An 18,118-nucleotide genomic window follows, 5' to 3' on the forward strand; every position below is an offset into this window, starting at 1 on the left:
AAAATAATGTCTATGTTAGATAGTGTCTTATTTAATAAATACTATATGGTGTTTTAGTTACCAGAACATCAAAGTCGTTGTAGTATAGTGGTAAGTATTCCCGCCTGTCACGCGGGTGACCCGGGTTCGATCCCCGGCAACGGCGTTCTTTTGCCTTTTTAATTGTTTTTAATTTTTTATTTATTTATCATAAATTTGAAATTTTCCCCAGAAATGCGCCAAGTCGTTCATCTCCCCCTAAATTTCAGATACTCAAAACCATTAGAGAACCTAGGAACCAGCCATAAACAAACGTCAAAGCAAAATTTCCAAAAACAAAAAAATAAATAAAACAATTCTCCATCACCACGACGGAGACATATCCCCTCCGTGACTGCATGTTCCCCACCGTTTATTGGCAATACAAAATTGTAATTTTTATAATCGTAAAACACATAATAAAAGAAAAATGGGAGGAGGAGGAGGCGGAGGAGGCAGTATAGAAGGCCCGAGAGAGCTTGATCAGACCCCAACATGGGCCGTCTCTACCGTTTGTGGCGTTATCATCTTGATCTCTATCATCTTGGAGCTCATGATTCACAAAGTCGGATCGGTAATTAAATCTCTAAACGATCCCCGAGAACTTGCTCTACATTTTTTTCTTATAATTATCATCATCACCCCACATGGATCATTGCTCAGGTGTTCGAGAAAAAGAAAAAGAAAGCCTTATACGAAGCTCTTCAAAAGATTAAAAACGGTACCGTGGAACTCAAGGAAATAAGAAAACCCTAGAGTTAAATGTGATATTGCTTTATTATTATTGTTTCTTTTTTTTTTGGGCAGAACTAATGGTTTTGGGATTCATTTCGCTGCTACTAACATTCGGACAAAACTACATCGCAAGCTTGTGCGTGGCGTCAAAATACGGTAACGCTATGTCCTTCTGTGGTCCGTACGATGGTCCATCTGGTGACACTAAGAAGGTAAAGGACACCGATCACATGCAGAGGCATCTTCTCTCCCTTCATCGCCGTGTTTTGGCTGGAGGTGCTCCTGCTGAGTGCAAGAAGGTCACCCATCTCTCTCTCTTTGCCTTATTATTACAAAGCTTCTCTATGTTGATGTTGTTGTTGTTGTTCAGGGCTATGTGCCGCTTATATCACTCAACGCGTTGCACCAAGTGCATATCTTTATCTTCTTCTTGGCTGTGTTTCATGTCATTTATAGTGCTATTACCATGATGCTTGGAAGAGCAAAGGTAAATTTAAATATATATAATACAATGTTTGATCAAGGTGGTGACATTGTTGTGTGTTTTTGTACATGCAGATTCGTGGATGGAAAGTATGGGAGGAAGAGGTCGTAAATGATCATGAAATGATGGATGGTTAGATTTGTGATTATGATTTCAGATGTGGTCTATATCATTAAGAAACGTATTAACAATTTTAAAAAAAAATTATTTTGGGTTAAATTATTAACAGTTTGTTTTTGATTAATGTAATCTATAGATCCTTCTAGATTTAGGCTCACACACGAAACATCATTTGTTCGAGAGCATGTTAATACTTGGGCGAGGAACAGATTCTCCTTCTACGTTGTATGATTTTTGAGCTTCTTTATTCCATTTCTTGTGTCTCAAGCAAGAGAAAAAGAAAATCCTCTTATGATTTTTGTTTTTCTTGCAGATGTGTTTCTTACGTCAGATGCTGAGATCCGTAAGAAAATCTGACTACTTGACGATGCGTCATGGGTTCATTAGTGTAAGTTCTTTGAAAATACGCAAACCAATTTTCAAATGATCTTTCAACTTCTCTGAGATTAGTTTTGTTTCCAAAATTTTGTGTGTTACTTAGGTACATTTGGCACCGGGTATGAAGTTTAATTTTCAAAAATACATCAAAAGGTCATTAGAAGATGACTTCAAGGTAGTGGTGGGAATCAGGTAACTCAGAAAACCTCTTAACATTTATTCTTCTTACACTAAGATTAACTTTCTTCATCGTTTTTCTGATGCAATTTTAAAATCTCTCCAGTCCTGCGCTATGGGCCTTTGTAATGATCTTCTTACTCGTTGATGTTCACGGTTCGTCATTTTCATATCATGTATAGTATTATTCAACACGTACGGTATAAGGTTTAGAATCTCATTGTTTTGGTATTAACGTTTTAGGATGGTATGTTACTGCTGTGATTACCATGGTTCCTCCAGTTGTAAGTGACTCAGTCTCTACCTTGTAGCTTTTGCTTCTATTAAAAGAACAATATAGAGAAAGTTTGTGAGCTTACTGACAAATTGTGTATGCTTTGAAGTTGACATTAGCGATAGGAACCAAGCTTCAGGCCATTATATCAGACATGGCGTTGGAGATTCAGGAGAGACATGCAGTGATACAAGGGATGCCACTAGTCAATGTCTCTGACCGACATTTCTGGTTCGCTCGTCCCGCTTTAGTCCTCCATATCATCCATTTCATTCTCTTCCAGGTACTTTCACGGGTTATAAAAATTGGCCGATTGATAAAAGTGTGTATTTTGTCTATGTTCTAATGAGCTTACTTGATTGTTCAGAATGCTTTTGAGATCACCTACTTCTTTTGGATATGGGTAAGTAAATATATACACACAACTCTCTTCTTCCCATGATGATATATGTTTAGTTCACTTATTCTGCTTCCATTTTTGCAGTATGAGTTCGGATTAAGGTCCTGTTTTCATCACCATTTCTACCTCATAATCATTCGGGTTGCTCTAGGGTGAGTCCTTTCTGGTTTACTTGACCCACAAGAAACACTATTTTATCAAAACTACCATATTTAAAACTTTTCTTAATGCAGGGTGGGAGTACAATTTCTTTGTAGCTACATCACACTTCCTCTCTACGCTCTCGTGACTCAGGCATGTCAAAGTTTTATTTAATATATTCTTTTGCCTCCTTTGAAAGTTTGGTTTAAGCTTTTACTTACTGTGGCGATTAAATGTTTTTATTCAGATGGGATCAACGATGAAGCGATCGGTGTTTGATGAGCAAACGTCAAAGGCATTAAAGATGTGGCATAAGAATGCAAAGAAAAAGAGTGAAACGCCAGGTCCAGTGCCTACAACCCGACCTAGAACCGCGGGCGATATCGAGTCTGCTCCGGCTAACATCACCGCAAGTGTTGATAATAAGGAAGGAGATCAGGGTCGTAAACCTGGTGACCTATTAAGCGGTCCCTAGAAACCAGTTCGGTCAAGACACTGTACTTTCCGGCTTACTGAAATACTATTACATAATTTTTATTATTATTATAGGTTCTAAGCATTTATTTTATGTAATTATTTGTTGTATAACAATAGTTCAATTTTGTACAGCCTACCAAAGGACATAATATAAATCTGACCTATATAGCCTACAAGCTCGGGTTTAGCATGATTGATCACCTTTAGCAACAACCTACCTTAGTGGTAAAGTTGATGCAGTAACATGTTTAAGCGATAACATATGTGATAAATAACCTATTTGCGGTTTTTTTTGTTGTCATAACCAATTTGAGTAATGATTTATCTTTTTTTTTCATGATTTGATCTTCAGATATTAAATAGAAACTAAAACTTGCAACCATTCGGGTCGGACTAGCCAGCTAACCCTACCTAAAAGTAAATACATCATATAAGAACCAGCTTGGTTCAGTAAGAGAAACTTCAAGAAAATCCCGGGACATAGAAATCAAACCAAAGTTACAGTAAAGAAAAAGCAGTGTCATTGGCTAAAGATTTCTTTTATTTGCTGGACAAGAAGACACACAAAAAAAGAAATGCAAGTACGGAGAGCGTCTCTCTCTCTTATCAGTGGAAGAAGTATACTAACTTCAAATATGATCATAGATGGGTGAGAAGAGAGGGGCTTGTTGAGACGGTTGAGAAGAGCTGGACATCACATGGATCAGGACAGGCGAGTCTTATGGGGAGAATATCAGTATGCAGGAAGGCTATATCCATGTGGAAGAGACAAGCGAAGCCAAATTCTGCCCTAAGGATCCAAGAGCTGAGCTATCGGATAGATGAAGCATCAAGGCAGGAGAGCTTTGTGAAGGAGGAGCTGGAAAATCTTAGAAGAGAACTTACGGAAGAGTACTACAATGAAAAGATTTTCTGGATGCAAAATAGCAGGCTCAACTGGCTGAGATCAGGGGACAGGAACACTAAGTTCTTTCATGCAGTCACCAAGAACAGAAGAGCACAAAACCGTATCAAGAGCCTGGTTGATGATGAAGGCAAGGAATGGTTTGCAGATGGAGACTTAGGAAGAGTAGCAGAGAAATACTTCAAGTCTCTGTTCTCATTGGAAGACGTAGGACTAGACTCAGTGGAGTGGAATGAGATGCCTGGGATAATCACACCTGAGCAGAACAACAATCTGATGAGGCCAGTCTCTCTGGAGACTGGAGGAGGTGAAAAAAGAGGTATTCGACATTAATCCAAGCAAATGTCCAGGACCCGATGGGCTAAATGGCTACTTCTTCCAACAGTTTTAGGAAACTAGTGGCACGGAGGTGACGGCTATGGTACAGAAGTTCTTTCAAACTGGAGAGCTTGAAGCAGAGATCAACAACACCAACATATGCCTGATCCCCAAAATGCTCAATGCTAAGAGAATGTGTGAATACCAGCCCATCAGCTTATGTAATGTGGCTTACAAAGTCATATCCAAGCTGATGGCAAGAAGAATGAAGAGTGTACTACCTCACATTATCTCTGAAACACAAGCAGCGTTTGTAGAAGGACGTCTCATCTCAGACAACATTCTTGTCGCGCATGAACTCCTTCATGCCCTAAGCTCAGATAACAAATGCTCTTCAGAATACATTGCCATAAAGACGGATATATCTAAAGCATATGACCGAGTCGAATGGGCATTTCTGGACAAAGCAATGAAAGCAATGGGCTTTTCAGAGGCGTGGAGGGGCCTTATCATGAGCTGCGTGAGGTCAGTACGGTATCAGGTTCTGATAAACGGGTCACCCTTTGGAAGAATAATTCCAACAAGAGGTCTGCGACAGGGCGACCCCCTCTCCCCATACCTGTTCGTGATGTGCACGGAAGTTCTAGTACAAATGCTGAAGCGTGCAGGGGAAACGAAGAAGATATCAGGCCTGAGAGTGGCAAGACGAGCTCCGCCGGTTACACACTTGTTGTTTGCTAATGATAGTATGATGTACTGTAAGGGAACAGAAGAGGAGCTTGAGCATATCACATATTCTTCAAATCTACAGCTTGGCATCGGGGCAGAGGATCAATTATCAGAAATCCAGTGTGTATTTTGGGAAAAACATTCCAAGGGGCAGAAGAGAGGAAATTCTACAGAAGTTGGGTATAGAAACAGTAGGAGGAGATGGTCTATATTTGGGTCTCCCAGAAACTTTCAGTGGATCAAAAGTATCTATACTCAGCTATCTTAAGGAGAACTTGAGTCAGCGTGTTCATGGTTGGCAAACAAAATTTTTATCTCCGGGAGGCAAGGAAGTTTTCCTCAAAGCAGTGGTAATGGCCCTACCTACCTACACAATGGCATGCTTTCTCTTACCAAAAACCACAATCAAGCAGATCATGGCCCTAATGTCGGAGTTTTGGTGGAGAAACAGACAAGATTCGAGAGGGATGCACTGGAAGAGTTGGGAAAGCTTATGTAAACCAAAAACATGCGGAGGACTTGGCTTCAAGGACCTGGAGGCTTACAACCTTGCTCTGCTAGGAAAACAGTTATGGAGAATGATCAAGAATCCCACCTCACTAATGGCCAGAATCTTCAAAAGTAGGTACTTCAAGAACTCGGACACTCTTAATGCCACACTAGGATCCAGACCATCATACGCTTGGAGGAGTATTCATGCAGCACAGAAACTGATTCAACAAGGAGCTCGGGTGGTGATTGGAAATGGAAAAGATACGAAGTTATGGCAGGAGAGATGGCTCGGAGCAACACTAGCTACAATGATCCAGTCGATGAAGTGGGTCGAAAACCAAAGTCATGAAAGACTGTCGGAAGAAATGAGAGTTAGTGAACTACTGAGCAGTAATGGAAGGGAGTGGAACTACGAGAAGCTCGAAGGTATGTTCACAGAGGAGACAAAAGACAAGATCATGGAGATTCGGCCAGCAGGGAGGAACAACAAAGATACTTATGTCTGGGAGTATACTAAAACAGGCCATTATACTGTTAAATCAGGGTATTGGGTCCAAACTAGTGTAGTCTCAGTGGACAAGGAACAGAGTGAAGTGCTGCAACCGAGCCTCGATAGCTTCTATCAGCAGGTGTGGAAGTTACAGTCCAGTCCAAAGATAAAACATTTCCTGTGGAGATGCCTCAATAACGCTCTACCGGTGGCCGCAAATATGGTGCATAGGCACATTGGTAAAGATATAAGATGCAGTAGATGTGATGGTGAAGCGGAGAGCGTTAATCATTTGCTCTTTCAATGTCCCTATGCTCGGTTAGTTTGGGCAGTAGCGAATGTTCACATTCCCCCAGCAGGCAGGTGGTCGGAGTCTTTATTTGCTAATTTGCATTGGGTCTTGAATCAGAAAATGAAGTACCCAACCGAAGAAGTAGATGAAGAATTTGTTCCATGGCTGTTATGGAGATTATGGAAGAATAGGAATGAATTTGTATTCAGAGGGAGAGACTTTCCTGCTCACATAACAGTGAGGAAAGCATGGGAGGAGTGTGGTGGACTGGAAAAGCAGAATAGAGGTACAAGAAGAGGTGGCTAAGGAACCTGCAGCAGTGATTCCCGAGATGAGATGGATCCCACCGGCTCCTACGACCTTGAAGTGCAATACTGATGGATCGTGGTCAAAGGAGACGGGAGTAGGAGGAGTAGGATGGCTGTTACGTGATCATCAAGGAACACTACTGTGGGCAGGGGCAAAGAAGATGGCAGTGATGAGATCGGCGCTAGAGACTGAAGCAGAAGCTATTAGATGGGCTGTTCAAACACTGGTGGGTTTTGGGTATAGCAAAGTTTCTATAGAGACCGATTCATTACTGTTGGCAAACATGCTGAACGGTGAAGAAGAAATCTGGCCAGTGATTGCACCCATAATACAAGATATATCAACATCACTGTCATCAAATGGAGGATTTGAAATGGTGTATTATCCTCGAAGTGGTAATAAGTCAGCAAATAGAATAGCAAAGGAAATTACTACGTTTACGTCCTTTGTCCCTAAGTAATATTCTATGGTGCCTTTGTGGTTGAATTTTTGTTTAGAGGCTGATAAGCCAGTTGTAAGACAATGATTTTGGATAATATAAAGTTGTTGTTGAGCCAAAAAAAAAAAAGAGCAATTGTCAATAATAACACATTTTGAGTTTTTGTCTAAAAAATAGTACTAGAAGTAGAAAGTCACAAAAATGACATTCATTAAAGAGTAAAATATCTCTAATACTCTTGATTTAAAATTAAATAAACAAACAAAAATAAATAAAAAGAAAAAATTGAAAAAAAGAATTTTTTTTATAGTTTCAGATTCAAAATTTTTTATAATTTTTTTATAATTTTCTTTTTTGAATTTTTTTTATTTTTTTTGATTTTTTTTATAATTCAAAAATACTTTTTGAAACTATTTTTTAAATTTTTATTTCAAATTTTTAAGTATTTATTTTTTATTTTATAAAATTTTAAATCTTAATTCCAAAACCACAGCCCTTAACTCTAAACCCTAAGATTTGGATTAATTAACCCAAGAGATATAAGTGTATATTTACCTCTTTAATGAAATCTATTTTTGTGACTTTGATCCTTGAGTGCTAGTTTGGGAACAAAAACTTGGTTTGATTCTATCCTAGTCTTTTTCTCCTAAAAATAACTTGAAAACATTTTTTTACCATCCAAGTAGACAGGTCGTATGGTCCATCGACAGGTCAGTGAGTTATCTAACCTCTTCCTTAGTATCAAGTTATCCATTTCAGAGCCAGTGAATCTGATGATAAGTGTCATTGTCGGTAGCTACTGTTGCATGAAGAAATGGAAGTTAAGAAAGATGGATTAAGGAGAATTAACATAATTCTCATAAGACTAGGAATCTCCAATATGAGTATGAATATAAGGCATCCTCGAAGACGCTTAAGCATCCGATTATAAGGGGAGAAGAGAAATAAGAGATAGAGAGAGACCAAGACAATTAGCAATTAGAAAGAGTGTTTTATTGCTTTGTCTTGTGATATTTATAGTTTCTTCTCGAGAAACCCATTGGTAGTGAATAAAGGGAAAGATAAGTTTTGGTATCAAATTATTCCAATTTCTATAGCACAAAGTTGATCAAAAGAAGGCTGACAAGGATCTTAGAGTAAGAAGTCTGTTGGGAACATGTTTATGTATATGCTAAAACCAAAAGTTAGAACTATTAGGTGATAGGTATCGTTAATTACTAAGAAAGATAATTTTTTTTGTCTAAAACATGTTAAAAAATTTCAACCAAAAAATAACTTGTCTAAAACGTATTAAAAATTTCAAAAAAAAACATGTCTAAAACATGTTAAAAAAAGAAAGAACAGATGTTTGAATATTTACACTTAGCAATACTTAAGACAATAGTAATATTTTCTTGTTCATAGTAATACTTTTGCAAATTACAACAATTTTTAGTAATACCACATCAAAAAATTAAAATTATTAGTAATACTAATCAATTTAAACAGTTTTATATTGTATATAACATATTGGCAGGAAAAAAAATTCAAAAAATATGTATTTTCTGTTATTCATCTTATTATGAAATTCTCATCAAAACGTTAGTATGGAAGTATAAAATTGTTTTCTATGAAAATGAAAAAAAATCTATCAACTTGAGAAATGAAGAGTATTTAATGTCAATTTGAAAAATAAACACATATATGGACATATAATCACCTAATATATGAAATACATCTTCTAAAAATAAATATTAAGACGAAAATTAAGGTTCTTAGAAATATGCATAATACATAGTAATTCAAGATATTTTAAATTAGTTCAGAGTAGTTCACAATAATACCTAGTAGTTCATATTACACATAGCAGTACAAGGTAGTTCCTAGTAGTTCTTTGACATCTTGATGCGCAAACGTGTACGTGGTTGACAACATGTCCTTTCAAAGTAGTTCAAAGTAGATCAACGTCAGTAAAAAAAGTGTATCTTGAGCTTCTCTTTTCTCCTTGTCACATGTTGATTTACTCTCTTATGTAAGAGCTTCATGTTCTAAATGCATTCATGTTCTTAATAAATATATTTATTTAATCAAAATTTTTAAAGAAATATATTTTTTTATAAAATCAAAATATTTTGTGAATAATATTAAAGTCAAAATAGATATAACTGAATTGGAATTACAAAATGATATTCTTTATATAACAATAAAAGTGTCAAAATTATTATTTTTATAAAACAAAGAGAATATTATTCATAAGTTAGATAGATTTTTAATTCCGTTATAAATAGTAAAATATATGAAACATATCATTTTAAATTGAAGGGTTTAAAGTTTAAACAAAAATAATTTATATAAGTATTTTATTAAATTTATTTTGTTATTAATTGTTGATTAAAATATTATTTAAATACTTATCTTGTTAAATATTTGCTTTTTCAAATATTTTTATATAACCAAAAATTGTATAATTTTTTTATAATTTTTAAAAAATTAATTGTTGATTAAGATATTATTGAAATACATAATATAAAGAAAAGAAAAGAAGAGAAAGTGGAATTTGTTAGCTATTTTAATAATATTAAGAAAGGAAGAGAAGATGGGGTCTGCAGGTTTGATGAAAATAATATAAAAAAAGTAGTAAGAGAAGGAGAAAAAATGAGGAAACAATACTTTTTGAATGAGAGAAAATATTATTTTATAAATTATTAATTCAGTTATAAATATAGAACATTAAAATAAATGAATACAATATTTTAAATTTTAAATCATTTATGCGAACGAGATAAATAATTTTAATTTATTTAAATATTTTATTACATTAATTTTAAAAAATAATTTATGATTTAAATTTTATTTAAATATTTTTTTATGTTATTTTATTGTTCATAATATTATTATTGAACTAGAAATGAGAAAAGTGGAAGCCAAAAAAATTATCATTTTGTAGTATATTTAGTGAATAATAATTAAACAATCACATTAACCATATAATAAAAAAATTAGATTTTTTCTTATATGTTATATTTAAAAATTTTAAAAAAATTTAAATTACAAAATTGAGGAAACCTTATATGTTATATTTTAAATTTTTTAAAATGTTTTTAAATTACAAAAAAAGATGAAACCTTATATGTTATATTTTTCTTATATGTTAGATTTTTTCTTATATGTTATATTTTGAATTTTTTAAAATGACTTAAAATTAAAAAATGTAAGTTTTGATTAATCATACGACTAAAATGATTAAAATGATATGTATCAGTTCGATGGTTGATATGAAACCTTTCAAAACCATATGGAAGATAAATGTCAAAATGATTCAATTGTGGAAATAATACTGTTCACTTTTTTCAAAATGTGTTGGGTGAAAAAAATAAGATTTTTGTGTTATAACTTTTTTAATGTTCAATCTGATCAATCCATGATATATTAATTATAGTTTAGTTCCATAATTTTTAATAAAAATTATTCCGGTCCATAAAAATGAAATTATATAAAAACAACAAAAACATTGTATATGTATAAATAAAATGATCAAATATATAAAAAATTATCGATAATATATACAAATAAACTCAATGTGCGCAAGACGCATATCTTATCCTAGTTTTAATTATTGCAAAAAAAAAAAGCTGATTGAACGAAAAGTCGTGGAGTTAAATCTAAATAAACAAAATATAAAAAAATCATGGGACCAAGACGCAGATTTATTTAAATTGAAAAAATATAATGAAAGGGAAATGGTGGAAGGGAAAAAGAAGGGGGATAGTGAGAAAATGGGTGGGATAGTTAGAATAGAATTCTTGAGAGTGGGGCAAATTAAAATACTTTTCTTTGGCACCGTGCAAAAAGGGTAAGAAGAAGAGTGGTGCGAGGAAAATAAGTATATGCTTGAAAGAATTGCATTGACCTAGATTTTTTTTTTTAAACGCTGGATAATTATATTATTACAACTATGATAAATATTATAGACGATTCTATAGCTGATAATCTTCTATATATTAAAAGAGAAACATTATAACATATTTTTGTAGCCACATGTCATCAGCACAATCATTCTTAGAATCTTTAGAAAATATGTTGGTCCATATAAATATATAATAAGCTTTTTATTAAACTAATCATAAATTAATCATAATGTTCTTCATTGTTTCCTTAAATAAAAATCACAGAATTAACTAATGTAGCTAAAATATATATCACAATTAATGATTTTGAATAATAAAGATTTGATAAAAATCTGTCTATTCTCTATCATTTTTAATTCATTTTAAAATAAATTAAACAACCACATTAACTATATAATAAAAATTTAAATTTTTTTCGTATATGTTATATTTTGAATTTAAAAAAACGAATATAAATGACTAAAGTTGTTAAAAATCTCACACTGAAATTTTTGTGATCCATGGTTTAAAATTTATGTTATAACAAAATACAAATGATTACGAAATTACATAAGTAGGAAGTGTCATTTAATAAATATTATATATATGCATATTAATATTTTTTAAAAATAAATTATATACCATATAAAATACATAAGTATTTTAATTTCGAATTTGATTTGAAATTTTTGATAAATATTTTGAACAATTATTGACAACTTAATATTTAGATACCTCTTTGCATTGAATGTTTTTAAAATTATAAATTATATACCTTTTTGATAAATATTTTGAACAATTATTGACAAGTTAAAATTATAAATTATATACCTCTTTGCATTGAATGTTTTTAAAATTATAAATTACTTAAACTATTAAACATCGCATAAATTTTTTATTGTTATCTTTGATTTAAAATTTTTGTTATAAAGAAATACAAACGATCAAAAATAATATGAGTATAAAATATTTTTTAACAGATGTCAATATTAAAAATGTACTATATATCTATATTAATATCATTTAAACTTAATTTTATAATATATAAAATAGAAAAAAAAGTGTTTGTCTCGATAAATAAAATTTATTTAAGTATTTGTACCAATTTAATTATATATGTAATAGTTACTAAATTTTTAATTATTCAATATATATATTATTTCATAATATGTAAAAAATATATGATACTTAAAAATAATTTATACATAATATTCATTCCGCGCAAGGCGCGGATCTTAACCTAGTTCTACTTATTGTATAAGGATTTACGTCTGACTGCATCACCAGAGCTGTCCTATGAAATCCACGCTTGCTAGTACTCCTTTCGCCCTACTGCAGATCTCTTGTAAAGTATTTCTCTCTTAATTTGCATAATTCTGCATTTTACTAGAATTGAAACCCAGACCTCCTAGTGTAAATATTTAATTTTAATATAATTATTTATTTAAATTAAGCAACTGAATATTTCCTATATTTATGGTAAGTAATACTATCTATATTTTGTAAATAATATTAATTGTAATTTTTATGCAACTCTATACTACTCTCTCTCTGTTTCTCTCTCTCTGTTTCCGAAAGTAAGATTTTCTAGAGTATGCACGCTTATTAAGAATTTAATAAATGTTTATAATTTAATTTACTTTTTACTTTATTATATATTTTCCAATAACTTTCTACCATTGAAATTTAATCAATTCAAATATTCTCAATTAATGTTTCTTAAAAGTATAAAAAAATATGTTAACAATATAAAAAATCTATCTTTGTGAAACAAAAAAAATCTAAAAAATCTTAATTTCGGGAACGGATGGAGTATTAAAGCTTATCATTGTAACATTACGTGCATATCATTGTGCTAAACTGATTTATGTAATTTTGAACATATGTGAGAAATTTCGAATCGATGATTTTTCAATCCAATTTTTTGTTTTGTTATTTTCTTAAACTATTCCAATCCAAGATATACGCTAGAAAAATCAACTAACGCGGGTTTCACTTCTTGATTTGAATGACAATTAGCCACTAGCCAATTTATTTCTTCCAAGCTAGAATACAAAGACTTCACTTAGTTCTAACTTCTTCTATAAGTCAAGCTGTGTCATTGTGTTGGTGACATTGCTCCCACTGAAACTCACCTATCTTTATTATACCACCAACCTTCCCTCTCATTTTTCTTAAACCAAAATAATTCTTCTTTAATACTTTTCATGACCACCATGTTGGAATCTCTTATGCTTTTCCATTTTCTCTCGCTAATCTTGCTCTGTTGTATCTCCCCTTCAAGCCCCTTCAGTGTAAACATTGATTACAGCAGTTATGTTGCTTGTCATCCCAATCAGTCTCAAGCTCTCACTGAGTTCATGAACGAGTTTGATAGCAGCCATTGCGACCTTAGCAAACCCTATAATGGAGTTTGGTGCGATAAATCCACCAGTGCGGTCACAATGCTACAACTCAAGGCCTGTCTCATTGGAACTCTAAAGCCCAGCAGTAGTCTATTCAGGTTACATCATCTTCGTCACCTTTACCTCAGTCAAAACAACTTCATCTCATCTACACTTCCTTCTGAATTTGGCAGTCTCAGCAGGTTAGAGTTCTTATCTCTTTTCAATAATGGCTTCGTAGGCCAAGTTCCTTCCTCATTTAATAACCTAAGCTTGCTTTCATTCTTAGACCTCAATGAAAATCACTTCTCTGGAACACTGAATTCCAACAGTAGCCTCTTTAAGTTGCACCACCTCCGTTTCCTTGATCTAGGTTCCAACAGCTTCACTTCATCACTCCCTTATGAATTTGGAAATCTCAAAAGACTAGAGTACTTGTCTCTTGCCTCTAATGACTTTTCCGGTCAAGTTCCTCCCACAATTAGTAACCTAACTTCTTTATCCGAATTGCAACTTAACCACAACCAGCTCACTGGTAGTTTCCCACTTGTACAAAATCTTACCATGCTCTCTCTTCTAAATCTTGGTGATAACCACTTCTCTGGAACCATTCCTTCTTCTCTCTTCACCATGCCTTTCTTATCATACCTTGATCTGTCTGGAAACGATCTCACCGGTTCTATTGAAGTTCATCACTCCCCTACCCCATCTAGGCTCGAGCACATGTACCTTGGGAATAACCATTTTGAAGGAAAAATCATAGAGCCTATCTCAAAGCTCATTCACCTCACACACCTAGACCTTTCTTTCCTAAACACAAGCTATCCAGTTGACTTAAACCTCTTCTCCCCGCTAAAATCATTGTTGCACCTTGATCTTTCCGGTAATAGTATATCTCCAGCCAGTTTAAGTTCAAAGTCAGACATCCCAAAAAGCTTGGAGATTTTGAGATTATCAGGCTGTGGTATCAATGAGTTCCCAACTTTCTTAAAAACCTTTCAAAAGTTGGAGTTTATAGAATTTTCCAACAACAGAATCAAAGGGAAAGTCCCTGAGTGGTTATGGAACCTTCCTCGTCTGACCACATTCTCTATTTCAAATAACTTATTTAATGGTTTCGAAGGTCCAACGGACGTTATGGTAAATTCATCGATGAAGAATATATTTCTGGAGCAAAACTGTTTTGAAGGAGCAATTCCTGTTCTACCAGTCTCTATCCGCATGTTGTCTGCAAAATTCAATAAATTCACAGGGAGCATACCTCGTTCAATATGCAATTGTCGATCTCTCACTCATTTGAAGCTACCGTACAACAACCTCACCGGTCCAATCCCTCAATGCTTGAGTAACTTGTCGGTTGTGACTCTTCGAAAGAACAACTTGGAAGGAATTATTCCTGACGTGTTTTATATCGGTTCTCCGCTACGGTCACTTGACGTTGGGCACAATCGACTAACCGGAAAACTTCCAAGATCTCTTCAAAATTGCTCATCTCTAGAGTTTCTAAGCGTTGACCACAACATGATTGAAGACACATTTCCTTTCTGGCTCAAGGCTTTACCGAACTTGCAAGTCCTTACACTCAGTTCAAACAAGTTTTATGGCTCTATATCTCCTCCTGATCAAGGTCCTCTCGGGTTTCCAGAGCTACGTATATTTGAGATATCTGATAATAAGTTTATCGGAAGCTTGCCACCAAGCTACTTTGTGAACTGGAAAGCATCGTCCCTTACTATGAATGAAGATAGTAGTCTATATATGGTACACGAAGAAATTAACTACGGGGTATTGTACTATTTCAATATAGAGGCTATAGATTTGCAATACAAAGGTCTATCAATGGAGCAAAAGAAGGTCCTTACTTCATACGCCACCATTGATTTTTCTGGGAATAGAATTACAGGACAGATTCCTGAATCAATTGGTCTCTTGAAAGCATTAATTGCACTCAACTTATCAAACAATGCCTTCACAGGCCATATTCCTTTGTCGTTGGCCAATCTGAGCAATCTTGAATCACTAGACCTATCAAGCAACCACCTCTCAGGTACTATTCCTAATGGACTTGGAAGCCTCTCGTTTTTGGAGTACATAAATGTGTCTCACAACCAACTCAAGGGTGAAATACCACAAGGAACACAGATTACTGGGCAAGCTAAATCTTCATTCGAAGGGAATGCAGGCCTTTGTGGTCTTCCTCTCCAAGAAACTTGCTTTGGGACTAATGCACCACCGACACAACCACCTAAGCAAGAAGATGAAGAAGATGAAGAAGAAGTGTTGAACTGGAAAGCTGTAATTATTGGGTATGGACCTGGAGTGTTGCTTGGATTGGCAATCGCACAACTCATTGCTTCATACAAACCGGAGTGGCTCGTCAAGATTATTGGTCCAAACAAGCGCAGAAACTGTTAGGAATGCTTTCTGTTTGAGTGCTCATGTATGGAAGCATCTCCTTATGTTTGTTTTATCATTATCTGATGTTTTGTTCTCTTTCATTTCTCTATAAAGTAAATGGTGTGTTTTGTAGTAATTTTCACACTGGAGTTGCTCTTCAATCCTAGAAATTTTATGATTTTTTTGTTTTGCATTTGATCTTGGAAGGTTCATTTATTACTTGGTTTGTCTATCATCTTCCTTGGTACGGTTTTGCATTATTAACATCTAGGCAAAGAATCTGTGCTCTCATTTTATAAAAATAAATATAGTATTTTATAACTTATTAATTTTTTTTATAAAACGTAGAAAGTATGTGTTATAATCATTTATAGATAATATTAAAATGTGTATATTTTATAGTTTTAGATTAAAACTAAAATACAAATACGTCAAATACCAATTAAAATATACATCCTCTATTAGTTTAGGTGAGTTATTCTAAAATTTTAAAATATTACTTAGTACTTTCTGAATTAAGTAACTACAATAAAAAACAAATTTCAATTAAATCATTTACTAATTTAATAAGGTAATTTATAATGATTTCAGTTTCCTAATGAAAAGATACAGTCTTTCAAATTAATTGGGATTCCTGATAGATATATGATTTTGTAAACATATCTGAACTTTTAGGGAAGACATCACATAGAGTTTATCTTTGATATAACAAGATGGTCGAACTAGATCTTCACCGAATAGCTGAAATCTAATCTCTTATACCACTTAAAACGATCAGACCTATTACTGTCATTCTGTCAAAAAGACGAAAAGATCGCAACATAGAAATTACAAATAGCAAATTTGCATAAAAATATTAACACAAGCGAGATGTTATCCAGTTGATGTGCAAACTGCAACCCTACGTGTACCCAAGACTCCTCTAAATTTACTAAACACATATGGTTAATCGTGGCTGTTACATTTTACTTCTCTCATCCAACAACTCGCTAGAATATCACATTCATTCACTAGAGAACTCATGAGTGAACAGGGTAAGCAAAGAAGTGGGTTGCAGTTGGATCGAGGTGAAGATCAGTGCCATGCTTTTGTTGTGTGAGATACGATACAATGCATCCAAGGATTGAAGAGCTAAAAGACTTGGATAGCTTAGTGATGAATAGATGGATGATGGAAGAAGGATTCACACATGTGTTGGATTCTTCTTAACACAATTAAGTATTTCATAATAATAGTAACAATTAATTATAATTCTTCTTAATATTAGATAATTAAGACATTACCTAGTCAAAAACACTCCCTAGTTCTACGGCCAATATTGTGCAATTTCTTTGGACAACATTTATTTACATCTCCCATAAGTAAATCACTTGTTTATTCTTTCTAAAATTAATCAAGAAGGAAATAAAGTTAACCTTAATTTATTCAAGAAACATGTCAAAGACACCAACAGAGAAACAAGAGTTACCACTAGAAACGAGTCCTTACACAAAGTACGAGGATATTGAAGATTACAAGAAGAACGCTTATGGAACTTCTGGTCACCAGGAAGTTAAGCCTGGCCAAGGCGGTGGCGCAACAGACGCACCGACACTCTCAGGCAGTGCTCCTCCCTCCGCTATAGATTCAGCTAACCAACAAGCTAAGAAGTGAATCACACATTATCACAAAACAAATTAACATGTTCCCTTGCTTTTTTATTTGATGCTTTTGCGGTAATTGATTTGTTTTTTTTCCTATATGTTGTTATGATCCAATCTAATCAATTGATCAATGCTTAAGTCTACGAGAAATTTGATCATCTTCCGACATATTATACGCCAAACGTATAAAAAATATTAGATAAAGAATAAATAACATGTGTTCCAATTCCTAACGCTGAATATTTTGATTAGTTTCATCTTTTTAGCACACAACTTGGAATGACCGACTGATTCCTAGCAAATTATAGTGTGTATAAATTAACTTGAAGTCAATTCCATAACCACCAGCAATTTGAAAAGCATGCCATTAGTTGTAGCAATAAGCATCTTCATAAACTTGATCAAGTTTGAACAATAAACATTATAAAGATCACAAAATATGAAAATACTCTAAAACTAGTATAAAAATTACCATAAAAATAGCATATAAAAGACGAATAACCAAAATAACTTTTATTAAAAACTAGTGTTGAAAGTGACCTAACCAACATTTTAATTAAGCTACTAAATATAACACCACCACCTTCATAAGGATACATAACAATTCTTATTTGATTTTAAATAGAAAGGACATATCAAAATATCAACAAT

General features: G+C 33.6%; 4 protein-coding genes and 1 non-coding gene across 5 annotated transcripts; all 5 read left to right on the top strand.

Moving 5' to 3' along the window:
* The first annotated feature begins 73 nt into the window (after positions 1-73).
* Positions 74-145, top strand: TRNAD-GUC. The gene has a single exon. It is a non-coding gene; the product is annotated as a tRNA-Asp (tRNA).
* Positions 146-173: 28 nt separating this feature from the next.
* Positions 174-7,449, top strand: LOC103865287 (MLO-like protein 5). Its single transcript, XM_009143087.3, has 15 exons — positions 174-592; positions 682-739; positions 826-1,052; positions 1,124-1,240; positions 1,312-1,369; positions 1,494-1,582; positions 1,671-1,745; positions 1,839-1,927; positions 2,019-2,068; positions 2,156-2,196; positions 2,296-2,469; positions 2,554-2,589; positions 2,671-2,738; positions 2,820-2,880; positions 2,975-7,449. The coding sequence occupies exons 1-15, from the start codon at positions 449-451 to the stop codon at positions 3,200-3,202; spliced, it is 1,515 nt and encodes a 504-aa protein (XP_009141335.1). The 5' UTR covers positions 174-448; the 3' UTR covers positions 3,203-7,449.
* Positions 6,761-7,198, top strand: LOC103865423. Its single transcript, XM_009143215.1, has one exon. The coding sequence runs from the start codon at positions 6,761-6,763 to the stop codon at positions 7,196-7,198; it is 438 nt and encodes a 145-aa protein (XP_009141463.1).
* Positions 7,450-12,997: 5,548 nt separating the features above from the next.
* Positions 12,998-16,056, top strand: LOC103865290 (receptor like protein 24). Its single transcript, XM_033290380.1, has one exon. The coding sequence runs from the start codon at positions 13,251-13,253 to the stop codon at positions 15,840-15,842; it is 2,592 nt and encodes an 863-aa protein (XP_033146271.1). The 5' UTR covers positions 12,998-13,250; the 3' UTR covers positions 15,843-16,056.
* Positions 13,546-17,617, top strand: LOC103865288. Its single transcript, XM_009143088.3, has 2 exons — positions 13,546-13,630; positions 16,858-17,617. Exon 2 carries the CDS (start codon positions 17,259-17,261, stop codon positions 17,475-17,477), a length of 219 nt encoding a protein of 72 aa, XP_009141336.1. The 5' UTR covers positions 13,546-13,630; positions 16,858-17,258; the 3' UTR covers positions 17,478-17,617.
* The last annotated feature ends 501 nt before the right edge of the window (positions 17,618-18,118 follow it).

The sequence above is a fragment of the Brassica rapa genome, chromosome A04 (assembly GCF_000309985.2).
Source record: "Brassica rapa cultivar Chiifu-401-42 chromosome A04, CAAS_Brap_v3.01, whole genome shotgun sequence".
NCBI classification, from domain to species: Eukaryota; Viridiplantae; Streptophyta; class Magnoliopsida; order Brassicales; family Brassicaceae; genus Brassica; species Brassica rapa.